The 27,353-nt window shown below is 43.9% G+C and overlaps 2 protein-coding genes across 6 annotated transcripts; both read left to right on the top strand.

Moving 5' to 3' along the window:
* The first annotated feature begins 2,855 nt into the window (after positions 1–2,855).
* On the top strand, positions 2,856–23,868 carry TMEM171 (transmembrane protein 171). Of its 5 annotated transcripts, XR_012042330.1 has the most exons (7): positions 2,856–3,081; positions 8,822–8,951; positions 9,426–10,142; positions 11,885–12,026; positions 19,042–19,182; positions 21,393–22,308; positions 23,728–23,819. XR_012042330.1 is itself a non-coding variant. In XM_072860533.1 (6 exons), the coding sequence occupies exons 4-6, from the start codon at positions 9,512–9,514 to the stop codon at positions 16,765–16,767; spliced, it is 999 nt and encodes a 332-aa protein (XP_072716634.1). In that variant the 5' UTR covers positions 2,856–3,081; positions 4,076–4,168; positions 8,822–8,951; positions 9,426–9,511; the 3' UTR covers positions 16,768–16,860. The 5 variants fall into 5 exon arrangements, 3 of the variants coding, with proteins under 3 accessions (XP_072716634.1, XP_072716633.1, XP_072716635.1); XR_012042331.1 differs by lacking the exon at positions 21,393–22,308 and having other exon boundaries at positions 23,728–23,868; XM_072860533.1 differs by lacking the exons at positions 19,042–19,182; positions 21,393–22,308; positions 23,728–23,819 and adding exons at positions 4,076–4,168; positions 16,542–16,860.
* Positions 23,441–25,497, top strand: TMEM174 (transmembrane protein 174). Its single transcript, XM_072860535.1, has 2 exons — positions 23,441–24,229; positions 25,210–25,497. Exons 1-2 carry the CDS (start codon positions 23,598–23,600, stop codon positions 25,310–25,312), a joined length of 735 nt encoding a protein of 244 aa, XP_072716636.1. The 5' UTR covers positions 23,441–23,597; the 3' UTR covers positions 25,313–25,497.
* Positions 25,498–27,353: the final 1,856 nt, after the last annotated feature.

Genomic DNA, 27,353 nt, shown 5'->3' with positions numbered 1-27,353 from the left:
CAACTCTTCTGCACAGTGGAATTTTATTATAGAAGTGATGAGCATTTAGTCTTACTTACTGCACTTGTCATTTCTAGAGACCATCATCATTAGGCAAACAATCCAAACCACATAAATGGATTTACCATTTAGAAGCGTGTTTGCTAATTAAAAAAAAAAAAGGAATGCAAAATTAGTAATTTTCATTTATATTTCACCAGATTATTGCTATAAGTAGTAGCTCCCATCAGAACAGCCTTGACTAATTCCCAGCCAATACATTATCAACAACTATATTTCTCTGCTCATCATCCCAAATGGCAATCTTCTTGTCAGTGCCTTCACATGTGTTACTATGACTCCAGAAATAATTTCAAAAGCAATGACTTTCTGGTCGTTCTGGGTTCCCTGTCATACTCCAGGAGCAAATGCACTGTAGCTTTCCATGGCTCTGGGACTGCTTTCTATGCCGGTCCAAAATACTTTATTTCTCTGTTAGCATCAACATCCAAAAAACACTGTCATACAACTATGTCCAGACTTAACGCAAACAACTCTCTCAGTACTTTCCTGTACGGCAAAAAACAGTTTAGCTCCATTTTTGCCAAATATTACCACTTAGGGTCTGGAATTAAAATATGCATTACTCATAGCTAAACAGTTACTATGTTAAAAGTTTAAAAAAAAATAGTTAAAAAATTATCTTAAATCACAAGATATGTCTCGAGATTACAGTTTTATGACTGTAGTCATATGACAGGAATCAACATCCACTTAATCCACTGAAAACTCACACCAGGCTGAGTCAGGATCTCACGAACTGAAGGATGATATTCCTGAAATCCTTTCTTTCATCATTGGTGTCAAATCCTGAATCCCAACAGTACAAGAAATCCAAGTGGTGGATGGAGCAGAAAAGCTGATGACAAGCTTTGGAGATACAAATCATTTGCATGTAGATGCTAGCCAACAAGCTTGTTAACTTTTGTCAAGATTGACTCTTTTTTTATTTAATTATTTTTAAAAAGTGACATTCTTAAGACATGTTAGGTTTGGTACAAGAAGTATTTACATAAAAGGAAAAATGTATTTACATAACAGGAAAAGAGAGAGAACATATATCACAGCAGTGGTCCAATCACTTAATGGTATCAGACAACTGAAGAAAGTTTAGCCTAACAAAATACTTCACACAGAAATGAGCACCACAGAAATGGGGTTCTTTTAATTATTAAAGCTCTATGTTGGAAGAACAACAGAACCAGAATCAGATATTAGAAAACTGCCATATAAACATAATTAAATCTCCCTGTGTCACTGTTGTCACACATTGTAAAATAGTCTGATGACACATTTTGATGCTCTTTCACCCCTTGCAAGACTTCAGCTTCAGCTTGTGTTCATAACAAACAGTGCTCATCTTTTGTTCTCTTCAGTCTTTTTTTTAATTCCCTGCATTTTTCTTCACTGAAATACTTCACTCATCACAGAATATGGGAATCATTACTTCCCAGTCTCTCCTTACCGTGAGACTCTTCAGAGCAGTATCCCAGTGTTTCACAACTGAAGCCCACCTTCCAGTCAGTGGTAGTTGCACTGGGACATAGAACAGTCAAGACGGCAAAAAGTCACTAACATCCAGGAATCTACAACTCTGGAAAGCTTGAAGCCTTCTACCCCATCACAAGCTCCTTCCTACACCCCACATGTACCTTCATACACTCTTTGGTTCTTCATTCAGTTCCAAGTTTTCCCTAGTTCTCTACCCAAATCCAGATCCCCTCCAAAAACCTATATATCCCATTTTCCCCAATCTCATTGCCTAACCAAACTATCTAACCAATCTCATCATCTAACCAAACTCCCTGTCAAGGAAGACTTTAATCCACTCTCTTTTTCCTCCTGCCATCTATTTCCCAGGCATCACTCCACCTTTCAACCCCATTCTGGCTCCTCTCATTTTGACTCACATGAACCCAAACTGTTTCCCTCACACCTCACCAGCTACCAGGCTGCGCCTAACCAGTGGGGCAGCTTTAGTCCTGTTGTCATTCAGGTCCCACCACTCCTACACCCACTTACAAGTGGCACATCCTGACCTGCCTCCCCTGGTTCCTTGTCCTCTCACACATCTGCTTCTTGCACTTCACAGCTCTCTTGTCTCTGCTACCAAAGCCAGCTTCCTCCTCCACACCGCCTGCACCTGGAGAGCAAGAGAGAAAGCATCTTCTCCCATTTCCAGTGGCCGAAACTGGCTCACCACTGAAGGAAATCAGTCACATCTGGGCTTGGCCTGTCTTTAATGCCTAGAAAGTTCCCAAGTGTGGGAAAAAGTAAGGCTAATGTTGGTAAAGCTAAAGCGACTAGAACAAGAAGGGCTGCTGAGATGGGAGATGTGGCGCAGCTTCCCTGAGAGGGATTGCTCACCTGCCTCACCTCGAAGCCACCGGTATTTCAGGGGCACTAGACCTTGGCCACGTACGCACATCTCCAGGGACGTCTGTGACAGCCCTGCTCAGCGAGCTGCCCCCGCACTCCAGCCCATCAGCTGCGAAGTCTCCCAGCCGGGCGGCAAACGCACCCGCACCGCCGCGGAGCCAGCTGCAACCGCCCGCGAAGCTCTCCTCAGCCCGGCATTCAGCGCCCGGGGGCGGTGAGTTACCTCAGCACCTCGAGGGGGGTAACTAACATGGCGTCGCCTCCTCCTCATCGGCCAGGGCAGCGGGCAGCGCCCCAACGCGGAGCCGGCCGCCGGCACAGCCCCGCGAAGCGGGTCGGGCCTGCGGGCAAGAGGCGACGAAGCTGCCCCCGCAGCGGCCGCCCCCTCCCTGAGGGCCGCAGGAAGGTGGGAAGCGCCCTGGCTGCGGCGGGGCGGGGCGGCTACGGGACGACGCCGGCCAGCCGAGGCCGCCGCCGGGTGGGGCGCTCGGCACCGGGGGAGGCGGTGCCGCAGCAGCCACCGCCGCGCCCACGGTCCCCCGGGGCGGCTCGGGGCGGCTCAGCCCTGCCCCGCACCGCCACCGCCCAGGTGCGCGCTGCCTGGCGCAGGTGCTTAAATAGTGGCGCCGGCTGCGCTGCAGCAGTCCTTCGCACCGCGGCCAGGTAAGGGGCGGGTGCTAGGAGCCCTTCGCCGCCGACTCTTTCCCGCACCTGCTCTGCTCTACCCACCCCCGAGCCGGCCGGCTCGGGCTCTGGGGCCGTGCCATGGTGCGCTGAGGCCGGCCCGCTGTGTGCCGCCATGACGGGGCGCTTCCCTTGGTCGCCGGGGCCGGCACAGCTTTCGCCGCGGGTTGAAGACAGCGACTGGGCGGGTGCGAAAATGGCGGGCGGTCCCCGGCCGCACCTCCGGGGGTGGGGGGGAAGCCAGGGAGCGGTGGTGTGAGGGGAGGCAGGGTGCGGTAGGGAGAAGGGGGCACCCCCGGCGGGCAGGCTTTCTCTCGGGAGGCGGGGGCTGCTGGAGGGCGGCTCGTCCTCCGGCTGCCGCCCGTCAGCGGGCCGCGGCGGACGGGTGGGCTTGTGCAGTGTGTACCAGCGGCCGCCGCCGGCTCGGCCGCTGTCACTGCCGTGCTTTCCACTCCCTTCAAGGATGGAGGTTAGGGCTGTGCCCTTGCGTGTCACTTATCCAGGGCGTAAATGTCCTGGGGTAAGAAAAGCCTCTTTATCTCCTCCCTGGAGAGCACACTGCTTCCCTGCAGTGACCATTATGCAATACCTATGAGAGGATGGGATGTCTCAGAAGGGGCCTCTACAAATTATTCTGCTGATATATAATGCTCCAGTTGCTGCTGGTGCATATGGCTAGGAAGGCACTGGTGAGGAGGCTCTCGCTGGGGTGATGGACTTGCCCCGTGTGGGCCAGCTGCTGCTCCTTCACAGGGAGGTGATGGATAGGCTGCCCTGCCCCGCTCCAGCATGATGGACAGGAGCTGTGCTTTCAGGGCATAGTCCATCCTGTTGAAGACCTTAGTGTGACTTAGAAAAGAGCATGTCTGATGGGCTGGTGCATGAGGAGGGGTATGCCATGGGATGCTGCTTTTCCCAGGTAGAGTGGAGCTTAATTGCTTGTCAGTGAGCTCACTGTGGTTTAATGCTCCAGGCCAACCTCAAGAAACTGGGACAGGAAGGCTTTGGGCAGCTTTCGGAGCCCTACATCTTCCTGATGGTCACAGTCATATCCTCTCAAAGATCTGTAAGTCTCTTTGCCTGTGCCTTTTGCCACTTTGAGGTACATCAGCCCTATGGGACAGACCTTCCCTGAACTTGCTCTGTCTTGTGTTACCTGTTTGAAGAAAGTCATTTCTGGCTTTAACTGTGTCTGTCTACCTGCTCCCCAGTCTCCCTGTAGGTACTTCAGAAAATAGGAGCTGCTTTGTCCCAGCTCTTGTGTGCCACCAATGTGTCAGATAAAAAGCATCCCACCCACATGGCACGGGACCCTTCAGAGGCCCTTGTTGAATCTAGGTGCTGTCTTAGTTGCCTTCATGGCATCCAACTGATGGGTTACCAAACTTTGCTTTGCAAGCTCCTCTCTGTGTTGAGACACCCTTTTGAGGTCCTCACATCCAACTGTGGCATCAGAACTCTCGTACCCACCAAAGTGAGTGGGGAACATTTGTGGACCAGCTTTTACGCTAGCTGTTTTTCTCTTGTAGCCCACAGGGATAGTAGATGGCAGCTCCTTCACGGAGCGCAGTTCTGTCTGGCACAGGTCAGAATCCCTGACTCTGCGGGTTTGTGGTGAGAAGGATCCCTGGTGCACATGTGTCTGGAGACTGGCAGGATTAATCCCATTTTCTGGAAATTCCTACTGCAGCTGCTTTCCAGCACTTCTCCAGGCACTGACTCCTGCCCCACCTGCCATGGTCGTAAATAACAGCATAGTGTAACCCTTCTTATACTGTGAACTGATGGCACAATCATTTTGTCAACCCATATGGGCAGAGTTTCTTTCTGTGGCATCCAGTCCCTGCTTAGGGATCTTTTTGCACAGCACCTAAATCTTGGAAATCCTTCTCCTGGGGTACCAGAGTTGTATGCTCTGTGAGATGAGAGCACTGTCAGGCACTAATTAGAGACTGTATACATAAGACTGGATATATTTGGCATCTCAAAACTTTTTAGTGCTTGTAGTCTTAATGTTGCTTGAAAGTAGAAAACTGAAGGTACATCCTGTCAGGCATTTCTCCCTAGCTCTTCATATGAGTGATTAAAAACACCACGGGGAGGGAAGAGTGTGGGAATGAAGGTGGCAAACTCCAGTTTTTTCTAGTTCAGCCAGCTGTGCTCATGGATGCATGCTTCTGCTGAATATCAAGTTAAGAGTGCAATCCAGGAGGGAAACTGGTGTGATAAAGAACAGAAAATGACATGGGTACAGAAGCAGATGTGAATGGAGGAGGAAATCTGATATAGGGAGTGAGAGGAAGTGGAGAGCCATTCATGTTTTGACATGGAAGCTACAATGAATGAAGTTGAGAGGACTTTTCCTTCCAGGTAGCTTGTCCTGTCAGGAGTCATGGTTTAATTTGAAACCTCGGAAGAAAAAAAAATTAATAAATAATAATTAAAAAAAAGCCCTGCACAATGGCAGTGGCAACTTCCCAGGAGCAGTTCAAAAATTGGAAGTGTGGGTGAAAACACTTAAATGGAAAATTCTTGAAAAGAATGGCTTGTGACTTCTAATGGGGTTTCCATTGTGGACTACAACTGACAGGGTATTGTAGTTCTTGAAATAACAACACAGACTAGACCTGATCCTTCTGCATGAAATGATTTGGGTGCTTTTGCAAGCGAAAGAGCAGGAACAGGGCCTACTCTAGGAAACATAAAACAGAAGGACAGCAGTGTTTTAATTCTTTCAATGCTTTTTTATTTTAATCCTCAGTTCCTGAATTCATATGACTGCATGAGGCTATCAAATTTCATATGAGTAAGGGGGAGTAAATTTATAGCCCTGGTGTTTGCAGTGGAAATCTTGGACAATATGAACTCTGAAGGTTCAAACAGAAAGCAAAAAGTCCCAGTTTCATCATTAAAACTTGTATTTTAAAATCCTTGGAGTTGTCCATAATGTGTTGTAATACAAGTGTTACACAGAAAAATGACAAGAAATTGTGATGTTATTTCCTGTTCCATATACCTGGCATGGGCCAGACTTACAAAAGGGTAAAGCACTATATCATTTAAGTTAAGCTTATAACCAGACTTCCTGTACAAGCTACATTTCCAATTCCCTTTTCCCTCATACTTAACTGCCTCCACACTACTGGAGTTTGTTCTAGCAGTTTCTGACCTGATATTTCCATGTCTGCTCTCAGACTTGGGGTTAGTATGAAGGGAAAATTTCCTTATGTCAGTATGCCTGCAGAGATATCAGTTCTAATGGAAATATTTCAATCACATAGTCAATATAAGTCTTGCTTCTTTCTTAAAATACTTTTTCTTGAAACACAAGAAATAAAGCTTAATCTTGCATTGGGTTTTCTATTAAAATTTGGTGGTAGCGTAAATGAAAATTAGTCCTCCCTTGGATTTTGCAGCATAAAATATGTGGCTTTCATCTTCAAAGCCACAACAGACTGTTCTGAATGTTCTTTCTTTTGTGGCCTGAAAGAATTAAGAAAATATGCACATGCTTCATTTCTAATGTGTGTTTTAACTTAATCTCATAACAGCAAGACTGGTGGAAGAGAAGCAGGCACTGTGTTTGAGTAATGAGAACAAATCTCTAGATTTTTCTCTTTAAGGGCTAAACGTTTTAGTTTTTTTTTCCCCTTCACATTATTTCCTTTCGTCCTAATTTACTTGTACTTATGTCCATGTTTTCTTCCCTAGAGGGAACTGCAAAGAAAGGATTCAGAGTTCTCTCTAATTATAGTGTATTGCTGCTATAATGGTTAGTGTGCCTCAGCAGAAAAATATCTCAAGACAGTTGTGTCTGAAACTGGGCTTTGCTTTGGTTGGGGTTTTTTTTGTATTTCAGAGGCCCTTTACTCAGTTTTGTGCATTTGTTGGTAGGTCAGTAAATCTGAGTCACCTCAGATCAATTATGAAAATGGAGAACATTTCTAGACATGAAGGAGCATACGCAGTTATGAGAAACAATTTTATTAACTTAGGAAAGACCAGTGAAATCGAGGAAGGAGGAGTGACTAACCTAATCCATTTTCTCTCCTCAGAAGCAGAGCCTTCAAACTGCCTCCAGCTCATGCAGTATTGAAAGTGTTCTTGGCTGAAGGTCTTCAGTTTGAAATCTATCAGAATTTCTTTAATTTATTTTTCGTGAGATACTGTCCTGTCTTTAGTGCTCTTTATAACCATTTTTTCCCCCAGAGTGAAGCTGTGACTCTTGTCCCAAGGGAGCTGCAGTTAGCAGTTTTTCAAACCAATCTTAGTAGAGGGATAGACTGAATTCAGAACAGTGAAGAAGTCCTTAGCAGACATAGTTTACAAATTAACTGACCACAGTAATGGGATGCATTAGTCCCTCAGTTTTGCTATTTGAGATAGCTAGCTGGGAGACTTTGTTGCTTCCTGCAGTGGCCTCCTTGCTGTGTGGTACAGCCTGTTTCCTTGCCTGTCGAGTCTTGTGCTTATTGTGCCTCTTACCTGCATGCTGCTCTCTGCCTTCCCTGTGCTGCTGCGGATCTGGTTTGATGTTCAGCAGTAAAAAATCTAGTAGCTTCATCATTTGTGTATCTGCTCAGATGATTCTTTAATTGGGTCCTACTGTTACAAGTGGCTAAGTGACTCGATAGATTGCCTTGCACTGCAGACAGATAATTATGTATTTGAGTGACTAGTGGGTTTTATGGTTGTGTTTTGTTTTCATCCCAGTGGGGCACTGCAGTTACTGGGGAGTGATGTGAAGCTTGTTGTGGCTGACACATGTCCAACAGTTTGCTTCTAGAAATCACATAATATTTTGTTTTTCTTGTGGAATAACTGTTGTTGAGGCATAAGTAAGGAGGAGTCAATCTAACTTGACTTTTAGCTTCCAGTCATCTGAATTAGTAGCAGTGCAGTGGAAGCTGGTGGAGGAAAGGCTGAAGGTTAACTAACAAACAGCAGTAACTAAGCTGATTCCCTGCTTCCATCTGTGACAAACTCCTCCAGTCCCTATATATCCTTCCTGATATATCCAAGTCGTAGATGAAGGTGTATGTCATGGGAGACTGCTGGTGAGGGGAAGAGAGGTGTGTTAAAATACTGCAATATGAGCACACTTCAAGTATCTCTTACACTTGGTAGGGGACAGCTTTCTCATGGTCCATCTGGACTTGTTATTTTCCATAGTCTGAAATTCCCCTGGGTTTCAGGTTGTCTTTTGATGGATGGTAGCCACTTGGACAAAGATCTCCATGGTTGCTAGTCACCGTGTTATGGAGTACAGGTGTCCATCTGAGTCCTGTAGGCCAGAGTGTTAGAGCAGCACAAACTTCCTTGTGGGTAATGGCAGAAGTAATTTTTTTTTCTAGAGCACACTGAATGGCACTCTGTCCTAACTTTCAGTTAGGCTTTCCCTGCCCCAGTTTGTCTACATCCAGCAGATATGTTATCCATACTACCATATGGACTGTTATTGGCCTCTGCACTAGTTTCTGTTTTCTTCTGTTTTACTTCTGAATCTAGACTCCTGTGGGCTCAGAAGCCGCCTGGGAGCCACCTTTGTTCTTTCTTTTTAAAGCTTTCTTGGAGCACAGACAAAGGATTCAGGAGTAGGGGAAGTGGAAAGGAAGTGTGGAAGCAGCATGCTTACCAACTCTAACTATGGAATCAGTGAGACTTGAAGTACATGATCTTTAGTATGGCTTTTTCCTTTTGTTTCTTTTTGTCTTTTCAGAACGGAACCAAAAAACCTTCTGTGTACTTGCTCTTGCAGCTTTATAGGACAGAAAGCTGACTTAAGGAGAAAAACAGAAAAGTCTTTATTGCCTGTGGAAGGAGAAGCAAGATCTATATGCTTTGAAAAAGTATGTATTAGAAGATTTGCTTGGTAAAAAGTCCAATAGTCATCAATACTCATTTGCATTAAGGTTCTTTCTCTCAAGAGCTGTCACTTCCTGCCATTCACTACAGAAATTTCCCCTAGCTTTCTGTTTTCAAGGGGAAAGCTAGCCTGTCCCTGTTCCCAAGATTCAGCCTTTGAAAATAATGTCCCCTTAATCATAAGGCTGTGTCTCTAAATAAACAATTCATTTAGCTGTGCAACAGCAATTACAGTTGTTTTCAGTCTAGCTGTAAAGCAAGTTCTGTCTTTTCATTGGCATTCAATGGCAGCAAACTTGATTAGGCCCTTTAATCCATAATGGAGGTACTACAAAACAGAAAATACACTGAGAGTATACAATATAGACTGAGTAGAAAATGCAGAAGTAAATATTATAATGTAGCTAGTCCCACTGGGTTTTTTTCTTCTTTTGATTCCTGTATTTTCATGTTCACAGATCTACTGTAGTTTTCTGCCACTTAATGATAACAGGAAAAATAACCCCAAAAAACCAACTCTTCTTCTTGAGAAGACTCTGTTGTAATGTATCCAGTGGCTGTTCCTGCACCAGGAGGTGAAGGAAATAATGGACAACATGGGAAACTTATTTTTTTCCTTTTTGTTTTTGGAGCTGTGTTGCTCTGCGCTGGATTCCTGCTTTCAGTCTTTATTCTCCAGTCGTGCCCATCTGGAACCTTCAGTGACTGTAACGAGGTTCTTAAGGCTGCTGGGCCCGTGCTGGCTGTAACTGGACTGGTTTGTGTTTTACTGGCACGATCAAGGGCCAGGCTGTATATAAGACAAAGACAATTGCAAAATGAGCAGGTGTACAGCCTTGTTTTTTGTCGCGGGAGCTGTCAGTTTGCCCAGTTTCTCATATTTGGATTCCTGTTTTTAACTAGTGGAATGCTAATTAGCATTCTGGGCATTTGGGTTCCTGGCTGCAGCCCCAGCTGGCACAGCATACAGCTCAACCACACCGGCAGTTCTGATGTGGACCTCCAGGGCTGTGGATTCCTATCACTTCAGATCATGGGACCTTTGATTGTGCTCACTGGGTTGTGTTTCTTCGTGATAGCTCATGTTAAAAAGAAACAAAACTTAAATCTCAACCAAGAATCTTGCGAAAGTGAAGAACATCCTCAGAGCCCTGAATCTTTTCAGGTTACAGTAGGTAGGTAAATAATGTGTGAACTTTACATTTGAGAGTTAGTAGGGGTTTTTTTCCCCACTAGTGATTTACTTCTGAATATTACTCATTTGAGCGCTAAGCATGTCAGTTCTGGCATGTCGAACCAGCCAAAACAGAAAAATGTTGCTTTGTCTTGTATGTTTTCTGTATGGTCAGTTCAGTTACCTTTCTCTCAAACGCAAAACCTCTCTTTTGGCATAAAAAGAAAGGTCTGACTGTCCGTGCAAAAGAAGCCATGTAATCTGACACAAATGAGTCCAATCCCACTTCCTTTCCCAAAGGGTGTAGCTGACACTGCAAATCACAGGTCTAATGACTTCTGTGACTATATTTAAGATTTATCAGAGCCTTGAGCTCTGACCCCTTAAACAGGAGAATCTGATTCATAAGCAGTATATTGTATTTTTTTAATCATGGCCACATCTTCCATCAGTCAGAGATGTAATTGCAAGATGCTTCTGTTAATTGCACAGTATTTGAGTAAATGTGGTATGTTAGCTGGAATACTCCCCTGCATATAGAAGTGCTTTTAATACCCCATGAATACATTCTATGGATAGATTATTCTGATAACTTTCTAGGTCTCAGAAAGGATTAATGAGTCAATCATAGTATTGCTTGACTGTCATCTGACTGGACTTAAAATCCATTATGCAAAACTTTTTTCCTTCTGCCTGTCAAACCAATGTACAGACCTGTAACCTGGCGACCCTAAAAAATGTGAGCGTTTAAAGTCAGTTTTCCAGCCACCAGGATAAATCAAAGGGTCATAGAAAGGAATTCAGATTGTCTTTAAAGGCGAGAAAGCAAAATTAGTGGGTTCCTTTTATACTTCTGTCAGGAAAAGTAAAACTGAAAGGTCGAAGGCTGAGGTCTGGTTGGCATAGTGACGTTCTGGAACAGTGGTGACTCAGCTAGAAAACACCTCTCACCTCACTCAACATTTTTGATGCTCCCTGACCTGTCCCTGCACACAAGTTACAAAGGAAAAAAGGTGCCAGGCAGCTGTGAATGTTTATATAAATTATGCAAGTTCAGTGACTGATATGAGCTTTCTGCTTAAAAAAAAAAATCATTTTGAAACTTGCCAATTACAAAGTTGAAATTGGCAGATATGCTGCACAGTACACTTAATAGTAAATTATGCATCAATAGCATCATGGTACTAATGTTAGTAGTGTGCCTTCAGCTACGAGTAATTTAGTAGGGAAAGTGTCAAGGCACACAAAATCAGTCATCAGAACCATTAATGACTTGAATATTTTTGTTATAACACTGCAGCAGATGTGAAGAAACTTGAACTTGAACTGCCCTATTTTAGATATATGAGGAAAACTAAGTACTTACCTACCCTTAAAATGAGCAAACAGTAACTGTGTGCTTTGCATTTCCAGTTTCTGAAGACAGCGAACAGTGAAGAGGTTTCTGTCTCTTAGCTAGATGGGACACTCCTCCTCCCCCAGCTGTATTTTCTAAATGAAATCTTCCATTTATGAATATGCTGCATCTTTATTTTGGGATAATTTGGGTCTGAACATACCTCCAATGTACTTTAACAGCCCAGAATATGAGAGTTCTGTGTGTGGGATCATTGCACTTTATCTTAAAAGGTAGACAAGTACAAATACTGTCATTCCAAAGACAGGAAATATTCTAGGATACAGTTAGAATAAATAGTGGTGCTCAGTTTTTCAGAGGTAGTAATTGGTGTTTTTTTTTCCTAGGTGATGCTGTAATGGTATTCCCACCTCCACCACCTCCTTATTTTGCTGACCCTCTGTCACGAACTATGACACGTTGTCTTATGTCAAGTGGTTTGCCCACAAGTGAAAATCCTCCACCATACCACTCTATCTTCAGTCATGGGTAAGACTGTTTTCGTCTCTGTCTTTGGAAATCTGAGATGTTTCTCAAGGCACCCAAGACCATGTTCTTAAATAATCACTGTGAATTAACTCCCTACTAGGCACTACTAAGTTTTCTAGTGCATCACTCTATTTACTTCAGGTACCTTACTTGAAATGGCATTAAAATACCCTAGTATAACAGCAGAATCACAAACCACAGAGTGTCCTTCATTAAGGTTAAATTCTTACCAGTTTATTATGACTGAAAAGAACTTCTGAAGTGAAAACAAAGTCTTAAATCAGTGTCTTTAAATATACTTAGATTAGATTTCTTCCACAGATTGTCCAAGAGAAGGTGCCCCTGACAGCGGTGCCCCAGTGGCATGATATCCACACTGCCAGATTTTAGGAAGCCTCTGTAGAATGAGTGCAGCTAGCCCTTCATGACACCTATCCACAGGCCCTGTGACCCTGGGAACACCACTTTAGTGTGTTCTGTTCTCTGTGTGACCCTTATCTCACTGCCTTGAGGAAGTGACACCTGCCGTGCTAGTCTGCCTTGTTCATGCTGTGGCAGTGTGTCAAGATAAAAGGACACCTTGATATTGTGGGAGAAGATCAGGAGGCTCTGGAGAGCTTATAAGGGAGGTTACAATGCCAGCTTCATCTCAAGATGTTGTACCTTACCCATGCAGCCACTCTTCCATATTTTGAGTACAGTTGATTTGCTAGATGCTGCCACCACCAAGCTCAGGAAGCAAGAGCTGCCAACTGAGGGAGCAAAGAGCTTGCCAACTCTTCAAGTTATCTGCACCACAAGAACTTGCAGGGTTATTTATCCCCTGTGGCTTACCACCAGTGGGCTGCTAACTTCAGGGTGAAAGAGGTCACTACAAGGGCCACGTACTAGGAGCCAGAACTAGATCTGGCCAGGAGAGCTAGATGCCACATGCCTAGAGCCCCCAACTTATTTTCAAGCCCTTAATGATCCAGAATTGAGTTTGCTTTACCTTTTGGAAGGTCCTGTGTCAGCTTGGTTTTGATCTGTGAGCCAGTAGGTGGTGTGGGACATATTCATTGGATAACTTTAGTTTACAAGACTGTACCTGCAGCAAGCATCCTAAGCACCATCACTGCAGCAAGAACCCCAGCCTGCCTGGCTGTGTCCAGTCATAGTAGTTGTTGGGCCACTGCTTTAAGAGCCTTCCACTATACTCCAGGCTTCTGCCCTCATATGAGGCAGTGTGTTCCATGACCAGCTGTACCAGCTGTGTGCCTGATGTTGGTGCTTTTTCAAAACTCTAGTGCTAATCTTCCCTTTGAAGCAAGCGAGCATGAACCCTCTTCCTGCCCAAAGACCTAAATGCCACAGGAGGAGGATACTTGTGTTAGCAATGGTGCTTATTCCTGTTACCATGCTGCATGCAGACATGTCTGTGGTTTTTTAGTCATCCTTTGAAGTATACCTGGTGGATTCTTGAGGCTGGATTCTTGAGGCCCCACTGTGCAAGGCACTCTTCTGTTCTCTAGTCAATCACCATCAAAAACTCCTCATATTGTCTTCCATTTCATAGTGCCCTCCTCCAAACATTTTCTCCCCATCTTTATTGGAGACAGCAGATGCCTCCTCCTGTTGCTATTACACAAGCCAGACTGTCCTTCTGCCTTTCCTCAAAATCACTTCTTTTAACATAGAATAAAAACCTCTCTATCAAAAAACCTACTCACTCTTCCTTGCTACTATGCAACACTCTCTAGTGCACAGGGGGACTGGCCCCCAAACAAAACAATGATTGTGTACATACCACCTAAGGAAGGGAGACACTCAGTGTTTGGTTCCCATCACCTGAGGTCCAGCTTGAGGTTGATGACTTGTGCTGAGGGATGCAATGCCTAATAAACCTTAGCTACACACATAATTCATTCAGTCTGCTGTTTTTCCACTTAAATTGTTTCAGAGAGAGTACTTTTTGTACAAAGCTGATGAGAATCTGTTGATTACTCAGTGCCCTAAACACCTGCTAGGTCAAGATGACAAGGGTAGATGTGGGGATGAGATGTCGGGGTTGATCAAGCAAAAGTGCTTTCCAGAAAGCAGTGGCTCTCAGGACCAGGCATAAATTTGTGTATGAAGAAACATTGTACTTTGTTAAGTATAAAAGTCTTTGCCTGTTCTCAGGTTGCAGGTGAAATATATCAGCTCTCAGAGCTATACTATTGCCATCGAAGGACACCCAGAGCAAGCAGGAGAGAAAATAAACTGCTGCTGCTGAAAGAAGGAATTTACACGAAGTCTCTGTGTTCTTATTGGGCTGGGTGAAGGCATCCACAGCTGGAAGGTGTTTCATACCAGCTGCAGCTAGTCCTGGAGTTAGGCACCACACTGAGCCTGTCTGTGCTACAGCTCCAGTGTATGCTGTAACTCCCTTCTGGCATGTATGTGCCAGAGGTACATAGAAAGCAAATGGATGTGTGTGGAGGAATGACTTGGCCTGAGTGTGAACCTGGTCTTCTGGTAGCCAATTCAAATATGGTCCAAGGACACCCTCAGAAAAATGTTTCAGTTTAAATACATTTAGAAGACCAGGCTAGAGTGGATAACTGGGAAAAATATGGGAACATATGTGAAAGCTGTGTTCTGCTGTAGCCTTACAAGCAGCTGAGAGAGTGACTCTTGTACCACCTGTCTGTAAAAGTACAACGCACAAAACTGAGGGCCATAAGTCCTCTCTACCGTATAATTTCAGGCCCTGAGTTCAGATGTGGGCTGCCTGCCTGTGTGCTTCATAAAATGTGTGCATTATCAAAGGATGTGAAAGAATGCAAGCAGCACATCCTGCACTGAAAAAGGAAAAACAAAGGGCGATGGGGGAATGGCAAAAAAGCTAGTTCCTCAGACTTCCTGTGCGCTCTCCCTGCTGGTGCAACATACCAGGTGACCCCTCCTTCCTTCACTTGTTCTCCTACAAAATCCTCTGCAGCTGCATCAACTGCCTCAACCCACAAATGTCCAGTTCTGGTGCTCCAAACTTTGTGTGTGATCCCATCAACTTGGTCATCATTGATTGCCCGTCTGGACTCCTCTGTCTTGAGAACATATGTACACAAAGAGGCATTTTGTGGCCCAGCTTATTGGGGCAGTTTCTAGCAGAGTGGACAAAACACCTCAACCTTGGATGCAGAAACCCTGACCTCCTGCTTTGGTGTTCTAGCTGTTGCCCTTCCATGCTCCCCAGGGTCCTCCCAGTGACCCCTTGCGGTGATACTACCTCTGGGTGTTTCACTCAATCATGCTCTCCCATAGCTCAGCACTTGGGAGCAGCGACGGCATGTTGACTAGTGCAAATTGGTTTCCAAGCCCTTTCATGGGGGAGAAGCAGTAGCCTCATTCCTGCTAACATAGTGCTATAGTTGAAGATCCCAGAGCTGGAAGGGAATACCTGTTTCATATGTGGGTGGTTACTAGGTAAATGTGATTTGCCTCTTCAGTCCATTGCTCCATGTTCTGTCAGCAAGTGCTGTGGTGGAGGCTTTGCTGGATGAGAGAGCTTGTAGGAAGATGAGTCACGGTCTGATCCCAGAAGCAGTTGTTTTTTTCCTGCAATCTGTTATATAGGGCTTCAGCATTTGTCTTGTAGTACGTTCTCTTCTCTCTCCTTTAAACACACACCCTCACACACCAGTAAGAGGTGAGGTTACACACTTAAGATCAGGTGACTATGCTCTATATTCCTGCTCCTTGTGCAGTATTGGTGGGGGTACAGATGTATGCACAAAGGCAAGAGTCAACTTTGGGAGCAAGTCATGAGAAACAAGGAGTTCTTCCCTTTCCTTGGGAAGCAGCTGAAGCAATATGCTGAGGGCCAACTCCAGGGCAAGATGAGCAAGGTACAAGAACCATGCAGGTGCAACCAATTGGGATCCCGTTATGATGGTCAGAGGAGGGCAGCGAATACTTGGCTGCCCTCCTTGACTGTCAGTGGCATCTCAGCAGTCTGGTCATGTCCAGTTGCTTCTGTTTCTCCAGCTCTGAGCAGGAATGCTACTCCTTATGTCTGTCATGTGTTGCTGGAAAGCTTAATAAAAGCTTCAAGTTGCCTTTCATGTAAGATCTCGGATGGCTAGGACTGTGATTTTTGTGATGCAGTTCTGAGTCTCCCTTCATAAGGGAAGGGGACAGTGTGTATGTGATAGACTACAAAAGGGAAGCTACATTAGGAGCTAAGGATCGGAAGAAGATTTAATAAGATTGTGAGATAGCCCTGCCAGAAGCAGCTAATACCCATAAGCCAGGCTGTGACTGGTGATGTGACAGGTTAGAAGGGAGCTTGTTTGCCCTTCTGCTCTGAAGTAACAGAATTTTCATATGAGTCATAATGTAGCCCATAGAATGAAATCGTAATGCTTACGGAAGTTCTTTGCTTTGGGGATTTTTAGGGAGTGTGTGCATACATGTATGCTTATGTAAGTCAAGTGGAATTTCACTCACTGTAGACAGATGTATTATGCTAATATGCAGTTTTGTGTTTTATAGAGCACAGCTTGCAGATGATGAAAGAACAGTTGCTGTTAGAGACTATGAAACCATATATACAATTTCTGGAAGCAGCTCACCTTCAGATATTTTACCGATGCTATACCTCTCTGAATCACCTCCAAAATATGAAGAAAAAGCATCAATAACACATAATGAATATTCTCCATCGTCTTCTTCATCTTCTTCATCTATTTCCTTAGCCACATCTGATACCAGCTCATAGAGGACTGTCAGACTTCATTTTTAAATTAAATTGTACACTCAGATGGACAATTTTTGAATTTATTTACGTTTTGTAATAAAAGCAATAATGTTGGCTGTGTCTAATTTTTCATCAAAAAGCATAAATGATAAATTTGGGTTTCAAGAAATATTAGATAATACTAGGCTTCTGAGCAAGTAGTCTGAAGGGATTCAGTTCACTGCCAGAATATTAAATGCTCATCTTGTTCTGTTACAGCTTCAGTTTCTATTTTTAGTTGTTCTTTATATAATGGAGGCACTAAGTAGAGACCAATTCTTTTTGCTTATTTTAATTAAATCTGTTTGGAGCTTCAAAAAGGAAATAATTAGGAAGTGTTTTTATTTCTATTTTTGTGTGACTTGTGGAAAATACTTGTTTGCAAAGTTATTGACTTTGTATGTACTCTGAGAGCATCACAAATAGGGGTGTTTAAGATTGGGACCAAATATGTTATACAGAACTTAAATGGTTATTTTTTGGTCTGCCTGGTAACAAACACTCCATAGCTTAATTTAGACTCTCTCTGGTCCTTATGTAAGTATAATCCCTCTGAAAATGAGTTTTAGCCAGCAGTTAAGAGCCCTAAGGCAACACCGAGGATAGTTAATAGGCTAACAGTTTAACTGTGGTAATGACTGGTTTCAGGGGGGTTATACTGCTGTTATATATCATCATTCGTGGTTTATACAAGGAGTGCTTGTTTTGTGAAAGTGAGCGCCACTCAGCAATGGTATCTTCCAGGTGCAGATGTTACTTACCAGCAAATGCAAGAGCGGCAGTTTCACAGAAACGCGTGCAAGAGATTATTTTAACTGGCACAGTACTTGACAGACCCTTGAGAAATACAGCCCTCCTAGCTCCTCTGTCCCTCTGCAGCCCCTAAGTTAGCTGTAGCTGCCTTCAGGATGGAGTGACATCACGTTCTAGTTCTGTTTTGTGAATGTTTGCACCCATTCCCAAACTGAAGGATTTGCTTGTATTAGGTAAGGATAATTAGCAGGAACGGAGTTGCTGCTGACCTTTGACGCTTTACGACTTGCTCAGAACCCTGTTTGAGAACAACAGAGCTGGTTCTGTGCCCAGAAACAGAAGGTGGCAGAGCTACACTTTGGGCTTGGTTCAGCATGGTGAACTTGCCGGTGTTAAAACATCTTGACAAGAGCGATCTCTATCTTATTCAGCTGAGTCTCTGAACACCTGCATGCTCTGGGACCTCAGCTACACCTCAGCTTGCCTTCTGCCATGCTGAATTTCAGGGACCCTGGCTGTAACAGAATGCCAAGCTTTGAATTAAGCACTCAAGTTCTCTCCTGTGCCTAGGGAAGGGTGATCGTCTCATGTTATCTTTCTACGAACATGCCTCTCACCTGCAGAGTTCTCTAGAGAGACGTTCAGGAGCTCCTGCATTGGGCCATTTATTTCCACCTTTGCATTGTTCCCTCAGTCGTGCTAGGGCAGCTCTTTGTGCAGCCACACAAAAACAAACCAGACAGTGAGGGAGGTATATTTAGCCAGCAATAGAGCTGAGGGGCTTATGCATGCAGAGTAATGAGCAAACACAGCACGAAGAGGGATTTAGTATGTGGGAGCTGATTAAACTGGCATGACTCAGCCATCGGAAATGTCTATATGAAGAAAGGGGATCCACAAAAGCCAGCAGGCATTTTGTCCCCTTTTCTCTCGAGTGTTTTTTACCTAGTGAGTTTTTCAAGGATGCTGTTCCTTGAATACCTTCTGTAATCCAAGCTATGGTTTACCATCTTTTTTTTAAAAAAAAGCTTTTGTTTCTAACTTCATTTTTAACAGTGATGCCCACTGTGCTACATGATTCATGCATACAAAGCTTTGCACATGTCGAAGGAGCTTGTCTCTCTCTCTGGATTTGTCATGATATTATATAGCAAGTACAGAAGCTGGGGTATTTTACTTAAAAGATCCCATGCAAACAAAGACCCATGTTGGCTTTGTTCTGTTGTTTGAATTACAAATGAACACTCATTTGCTGACAAGGTTAAATATCAAAAAGCGTTTACCCTAAACAAATCTTGAAATATGTCACCATCTTTTGAAAAAAAAAAATACAGTCATGTCTGATTGCTAACTGTAAAGGTATTAACCTTTTGTGCTGCCTGCAATTTGCTCAATCGGTTGTTCCCAAGATGTACCCAAGAGACCAGACAAATCAAGGAGAATATGTCGACTCTGAGCTGCATCCTCTGGAACTGAAACATGATCTTCTTGTTTTTCTTCAAGGTTACTGTGTTTTGATCTTCTACTGCAGAGTCTCCAGGGTGGATCACTTCACTTCTAAAAAAAGCAGTCTTCACGGAAAGCATGCTTTAGAAACCTGCTGACCTCACTCTGAAGAGTCAGCACCTGCATTTCCTGGGAAGGGTAAGTGTTACTTACCTCTGAAAACGAGGACTGAAACCAGAATTTCTCTCTGTATCATTTTGAGAAGGTCCTTAGGAAATAGTTCAAGGTACAGCTGTCTTAGCATCTTCTATTTTTGACGTGGAGAATCATTCCTTGAAAACTCAGTGGATGTGCTGGGTGCATCTCCATAATCTGCTCAGCACTGAGAGAGCTGACATAGCCAGGGCAACAGTATTTGCTTACTGTGTTGTCGAAATCTGTTTCAGCAAGGTCAGAAAACGTGAGTGAGAGGCTAGCAGGTCTGCCTCCACCATTGAAGGCTACTGCTGGGTGAACAGAACTAGTGGGAGGAATTTTTGGTGTGGGGAGTAGGGGTGCAATGTCTGTATTAGAAAGGAAGCAACACCTTGTAAAACTATAAAAGTAGCTTAAAATAATACAGAATAGCATTTTTATTGAGGAAGTGAGATACTTTACTGTGACACTAATGGTGCTATAACCCCCTTTCTGCCCTAAGGTTAGCTTAAGTGCTTGACATACAAATGCTAGGGAGCAAATCAAGTTGGTTACTGATTCACACTTACTTAAACAGGCAAAGTGGGAGGTAAGGATTGCTTATCCTCTGTAAGTGAAGTTAAGGTCTCTCTTCCTTGCTGCCTGCACTGACATTGCTCTGCTTCCTACTGCAACACTGCAATCCTTTGGATATTAGAAGGATTCATGAAAATATAAATAGATGCCTCTTCCCTAGGAGAAGTCTTTCTTCCTGCATCACCAGCAGCTAAAACAATGGAAAGCTAACTCATCCGAAAAACTGAGATTGCACAGATCTCTGCAATGATGCTGTGTTTTTAGGATAGCGGCACTTGCTGGATTGCACCCACCCCATTCTTGCCCTTTGTGGTTGGTAGCGCTGTATCTCTTTATCCCTTTTCCATCCCACCTCTTCAGAGTCATGGCTCGTGGGGCATTTCTGTGTCCAGGCAGACATTTCTGCCAATACCTCCATGTTTCTGCAGCAAACGTGTCAGCCTTCATCTAGATCTGTGCTCCTCCCTCTATGACACATGCCTGTATCTGGATAATTAGGTATGGAAATACCTTCAATTTGGCGTGCCTGCTGACAAGACAGCATTCCCTGGGAGCGTATAAAACCACCTTGCAGGTAGATGCTGTTGTGGGCAGCTGGCTGAACCTGCTCCTCGCAGCTTATTTACGCTTTGAGGCTGGCAGTGCAGTAGTACAGGGCCCCAGGGTGCAAGGCCCACTCGTGGTGGTTCTTTAGGTACTGTTCTTACACACGTAATTCATGTTTTCCACTAAAGGTGCCACATACAGTTGCCTTTCTCTAGGAAAAAGGCAGTCTCTGTCAAATCATTGGCTCCTTAATCTCCCTACAGTTGAATGTTTTGTTATGGAGTGATACTTTGCACCTACTCTTTTTAAAGCCAATCAGTGTGCAATACCGTGGTATAATTTTCTTTTATATGTCACCTTTTGCATGTTCTATGACTAAGTCCCCCACTATATTGCAGGCATGTAAGAAAATAAAACCTCACTACAACGGGCTGATAATGTGAACAACTATGTAAAAATTAATAGCAGAAGGAGAGGAGACGAGGATTAAGTGAAGGCCTGTCAGTGTTTACTAGGATGACTCTTGAAACAGGTTAGAGAACTGAGGAGGTGCAGAGCACTACAGAAAACTTGCTTCCAGCAGCAAGTGCTGCAGGTGAAGTCTGCATTGGTGATAGGAAATTATGTAGAGGAACAGAAAGCAAAGCAGTGCTTGCGTTCAGGGTAAAGTCCCTGAAGCAGATGGGAACAAAGCTGTAGTGAGATCTGAAAACAGCACCCATTCTGAAAACCTCACTCTGACCAATTCCTTAGGTTTCATAAAACTGTTTTAATTTGTTTGGGAGTTCTTCCAGGTAAAATGGGATGCATTTAGTAGATCAGCATCTTTAAGTGAGTTTCCAGAACATACACTTACTTGGCAAAGGAAAATACTGGCCTTAAAAAAATCAATGTGATCTAGTAACTTCTTAAGACCTTGACAGCTGCCTGAATGCAGCATTGCCACTGTCTGGGGAAATAATGCGAGAAATGTGGGGAGGCTTAGAGGAAATTATATCTTACAAAGAGGGAGCAGTTTACAGGGAAAGGTGTAATTTTAATTTAGATCCTACTGCACCAAACAGAACGTGTTTTCCATCCCATTTTCAAAGTTCAAGTGACAAGTGGCCTTGGAAGAAACGACTTGTATTCTCCAGCTCTGCTGTGCACTTGCTCAACAACCATGAAGTTATGTCCTAGGCCAGAGGCAAAGAGCGTCAGCCATGGGATGATGCAACATCTGACTTGGAAAACTCTGATTCCAACCAGCACCTAAGGACCTTTGCATAGGACCAAGGAAGTGCTCCAGCACAATTCTGTTGCAAATAGTGTCTGTGGAGTTCTTGAATGAATGAGAGGAGGAAAGTGACACTACATCTGTATATGCCATTAGTTAGCTATTATGATATAATGCTACTTTTAAAAGGATGTTGGAAAGCCTGGAACATTCAGCAAACAGCGACAAGAATGATTCATGGTATGGAAAAACCTGACTCTCAGAGAGCAGTAACAGAAGTTCATTCCATTAAGTTTACCAAAAATAAGGTTAAAGGTGACTTAGGTTTTGGCTATAATTACCAATACAAAGACAGCTTATCTAGTATTTCAACACTTTCTAATTTAGTTGTCATCATACAAAACCACTGCGTTGCAAGCCCTAACACTTTGCTCAAGGGGTGCAGAGAGTCCTGACTAGACTTGGTGCTGGGGGAAGGGGTGATCTTTTTTGTCAGAATTTTGTCAGTATTTGTCAGAAAATTTGTTGGCACCCTCAGTAATAGAAGAGACATAATACTGACTTTGGAAACTTCCCAGACATTTTTTAAAGGAGTCCAGCACTAATATTCCTCAAGGTCTATCTGCTAAGAAATTAGAAAGACACATCTGCAATTGCATTCAGCATCAGTTCTGAAGGCACCAAATTCAGTGAACAGCCCCTTTCAGAAGCGAGCTGTTGTCACGCTGTGTGATAGGAATGCACAGTAGACTAAAGGCACCTTTACTGATTTTGAAGAAGCAGTCTGAAAGGTGAGTTTTCTACTTCTAGAGCTATTTTTATCTTATAAATCTCGGGATAAGCTTGCTTCCCCAGAGCTGCTGGTAGCAGGAAATAGCATTATACGTTCTACCACCTGAGGAGTAATCTCTGTCCTGTATGTACTCCCCTGCCATGCTACTCAAACAGATCAAGTAGTTGGAGATTTTTCCTCCTTAAGGAATTATCCAAAGACGTTCTACCAGAACCCTCCGACAACACTTACTTTAGTCTGAAACTGTTAGGAAACAGAAAATCTTAACATTCAATTAATATGCCTGTTTAATATATGGGACATATGTTCAACAGAACAATTCATTGTGATGTAAAAAAAATATTCTAGGTACTTCTGAGTACAGGATAAGATCCCTTGCTTTACCAGGTTTAACATTACAGGAGATGCTTTCTCATTCCTGCAGTGGTGTGCTATTCAGGGTATGTGGGCTTTATTCAGTATAAACTTTGAGGAAGGGGTGGAGATCCCACAACAAAAAATGTCCACAATTAAGGGGAAATTACAGAGCAATTATGCTTCCTGCAAACAGCTGGAAAGCTTTGGCTGGCTTGAAATAACTTTTCTCCCACAACCAGCAGCTCTCCCAGGCTGTTCAGCACTCACCACCCTGTTGCCGCTTACCCTCCCACCCACCCACTGCTCCCCCTTGGCAAAATATCAGAAAGCCTACTTTGATATTTTTTAAACCACAGAACCTCTGGACTGCAGAACGAGCTGTAACAGAAGTCCAGGTGTGGCTATAAATGTCACGCTTCAGAGCACTGCAAAGCTCTCCCAGCAATGGCCATGCATTTTCCTGCAGATCTGGGTTGCTGGAGTGGTGGCCCAAGGAGAGCGAGAGTCGCCGCGCTGCTGTTGACTGAACGTATGCTGTCCATATGTTGGATGCATCAGCTGGCAGGGGGCCTAGGAAAAGCTGCGGTGGCTGCAGCTTCCTTTCTCTCCCATCTGGCATGGGCACAGCAAGGAAGTATCAGTGGGTGCCAAATTAAAAGAGGATAAACAAAGAGATAAGCAGCCATGCAAGGGTGAAGCCATTTCGGAAGCGATGGTGGTAATTCAAGAAGTCTTTAGTGATCGCTTCAGGCTTCACTTCCCAGACCTTTATTCTTCTAAGCAAAGTTTATTCTTTCACATGATGGACTCTGTTAACCATACACGCACAAAGTTCTTGTATAACTAACCTGAACCTTTGACTTTAAATGCTCTGCCAAGTCCCTTACAAGCCCCCTTTCTCTTGAGGCAGAAGATACGTTATACTCAGTAATGGAGCAGAACAACAACAATGTAGAAGATTTCTCTCTGAATGTCTTTTCTGTCACTCCCTATCAGCCAAACAGATCCGATGTCCTGGTGTCAGACGGGGATAAAGCCGGTGCCACTTTGCTCTTTTCAGGTGTGTTTTTGGGACTGGTGGGGATCACTTTCACCGTGATGGGATGGATAAAATACGACGGCGTTACTCATCTGGAGTGGACTCAGTTACTAGGGCCTATTCTGCTGTCTGTTGGGGTGACTTTTATTCTGATTGCTGTTTGTAAATTTAACATGCTTACGTGCAAGCCCTGTAAAGAAAGAGAGGAAAATATGTCAGACCTCGACCAGACTGCAAGTGGACAGTCGTTCGTCTTCACCGGCATTAACCAGCCTATAACTTTTCACGGTGCCACAGTAGTACAGTACATCCCGCCTCCATACCCAGCCCAGGAAGGCACTGCTGTGAGTCCTGGTTACCTTCACCCGGTGCTCAGCTGCTGCGGTGCTGTTTCCTCTGGTGCCTCACCGATTCCCACCCTGGGCTCTGCTCACTTCTGCCCTGCCTACCCCCTGGATAACCTGGCTTTTACCGGAGACGAGAACTACGCTACTTATCCTGCAGAGAATACCAGGAATCAGAGGTACGTTTTCTGAAATTGCCTTAGTGTGTTTGGACACAGGGACACAGGCTTCTGAGTATTTTAAGTGCTATGTATGGTTTCAAAGGAAACAAAAGCTAGTCCAGGGTATTATCCTTCTTCAGACATTATTTTTTCTTTGTTAGGAGTATTTCTTGAGTAAAGACTACGGAGACATACTTTTTCTGGAAAGCATTTTTATGTAAATTAAATTAACTTATTAATCCCTTTCAATTTTCAGTCTACTAAATCTCTTGTTATTTTTGGAGATACTAGTATATAAGCTCCTGCCCATGTTTTTTTTTATGCTTATCTTACTACCTTTAGACTGTTGACCAGAAGTTTATTATATGTACAGCCAGAGGCTTCCACTGAAACACAATCACAACACACGAGTCAGCGCATAAACAGCATTTTTGTGACAATGCAATAAGCAGTTTGGTACCAGATGCTCTCCCTCCTGATCATGCCTGGTCACAACACACTCCTCTCTCACTGTAGCAATGTGAGAGAGCCCTTACTCTTTTCCTAGTTTTGGGGCATAAACAAGACTGCTGATATTACAGAGCAGTATGAAGCTGCTTTAATCAGACATAAAACAATTTTATATAGTTATTTCCTCTCAGGAAAAATATTCCACTTATAGGAATTACTCAGAATTATATCTTTCCTAGAACACAAGTCACTTTTAGTTCATTTATCAAAGTCTGTTTGAAAAACTGCTGACTGACCCATAGTCCTCAGCAACATGTGTGACAGGCATAGGCAGCATGAAAACACAGGTCACCTCCTGACACTTTTATACTTCACAAAAAGAACACAGCAAATGGTTGAATCGCAGTAAAACTTCATCTTGTAGCATTTTCTCAAGAAGTCAGGAAGTGCTTTCCCCCAATAAGGCTGACAGGATGCAGCACTGAGGTTACTTGCATACTTTGTGTTTGCTAAGTTCTTTTTGCGCCTGCTCCTCTTCCTATTTTCAGGTCAGAGGACAGTTCTGATGAGCCAGAAGAACTGCTGGAAGACTACGCCTGTGATGACTTGTCACCTCCACGTTATGAGGAAATATACCCACTGTCTTCATAAAATAACCACGGATGACAGATGACAATTCTAAAAGATGCCAGCTTTTTAATCCCCAAGAATCTTTTCTTTCAACACTTGCATGATAAGCAAAGTGTGAGCAAGATCTTGGTAGTGATACGCAGTTCAGTATCACTGGAGATATATAACCAATCCTTTCTTTTTCTCCCTCAAAATTAATTAGCCCTTTGCTATGCAGTTTAATAGCAGAGCTATTAATTATCTAATAGCAAAACTATTAATAGCAAAGCTATTAAACTCAAGGATATAAATCCATATTAGGGTTCCCAAACAAGAAGTCTGATTTTCAGACTTGCTGAAACCAATGTGAACTGTGAATGCACAAGATGTTTGTGGAAGGTCATGATTGCTCCTGGACATTCAGCATCATTAGAAAACACTTGATTTATTCTTGATATGTTTTCCCTCTTGATTGCTTGGGAAACTTCAAAAGTGCTCAAGTGTCTGATCCATGAAAGTGCCTATAATGTCTTAATTCTGTCTGATTCCTTAGACTAGCTCACTCATTAAGTCCAGTCTACAGATTAGACTTCCTCTGCTTGGTTCATCTGTACAACCCAGTTCTGTAGGCATTTTTGGAGCACCCTTCTTGAACTAGAGCATCCCAGAACAGAGAAAACACAAATAGTGACCTTTGCCCATTTTTACACAGACCTCTAAGAGATCATGCATGCATCAAATTCAGTTCCCTTCCCCACCTGATGGGATGCAAAGCATTGTCTCCCACCAGGAGTCCTAACAACTACTAGGTTAATGTCCCTAAAGAAAATGGCATCTTTCTAAAGCCTTAACAGAGGTGTGTGGTCCTACCAGTTTTAAAGGCTTTAACAATCACAGCTTCTCCCTGCTGCACCCTCATTCTATGGGAGAGCTGTGGTGGAACCCCTCCTGAGGTCCCTTCTTGTTTGAATGCGGGTCCTAGGCACACTACTCAGGCGGTAGGTTCCCCCAGAGCATGGGGGGAACTATGGGCAACTATGACTGCAGTCATGCAGTCATGCAACTATGACTGCAGACTGCAACTATGGGCTGCAGTCAACTTTCCTGTTCAAGTTCAGCTTTCAAGATCAACATGTTTCCAGGCATTGTATCCACAAATGGATTTACAGCCGTATCTAACAAAGGGTGAAGTGCATAAGCTCTGCAATCTTGCAATCCAGAATGGAGGTCCCACAAAGCTTTGCTCACGAGCTGTCTAAACCCCCAAGCAATTAGAATGTCAGGAGTCCTTTCATTTTTATTTTGTATTTCTACATATGCTTCAAGTTCTGCTTTTGAGTGTGCCTAGAAGTGCCCTAACACAGCTGGACAAGTCAGTATCTCCCCAAGCAGGATCCCATCAGTTTTGCCTATCTCCCTCAAAGCACTCAAACTGAAAGCTGTTCTCAGCCCACACCTGCTGGAGCAGGCACCATACAAAACAATCTAGAGGTCACTGTCCAGAGTCACCGAGCAGTGTGCTGCTGGTATGCCTGCGGGTCAGTCTCCTGGCCTGGAATAGCATGGCTAAAAGCAGGTGTCCATTATGGAATGCAGGAACTTTCTCTTACTTGCCAACACAGCTGTCTCAGCTCCTGCCAGTTGTCATCAATCTGTGATTGATCTCATTGATCTCATTCCTGAGGGCTTGAGAAGCCTGCTGTTGAGCATGGGCAGGCAGTACAGGATGTACCTGGCAGCTGGAGTCACTGAGTGTCCATGCAGCCTCGCTAGCAATCAGGAGACGTAGCTCTGGATGGAGAGATGCATCCAGAACGTTGTCCAGTTGCATGGAGCTGCAGGTGCGCACCAACTGCCCTGTCCTGTATACTTAGAGGGTGCCAAAAAATAAAGCATTTTTGGAGGGGCCGAGACAACCACTGTGTTCCACAGTGATGGACATGACACTGACAGAAGTCATATTTGGGACACAGCATTTAAACCAACTCAAAGCTGGATTAGCAATTGCAGCAGCAGCTACTGGACAGTGACTACAAACTATGTGTGAGGTTTTTCTCACTAGAGAAATATGGAGCATGCTGAT

The sequence above is a fragment of the Ciconia boyciana genome, chromosome 4, assembly GCF_034638445.1.
Source record: "Ciconia boyciana chromosome 4, ASM3463844v1, whole genome shotgun sequence".
In the NCBI taxonomy this organism is placed as follows: domain Eukaryota; kingdom Metazoa; phylum Chordata; class Aves; order Ciconiiformes; family Ciconiidae; genus Ciconia; species Ciconia boyciana.
The sequence above is the reverse complement of the archived record's forward strand: the minus strand, read 5'-3'. Positions and strand labels throughout refer to the sequence as shown.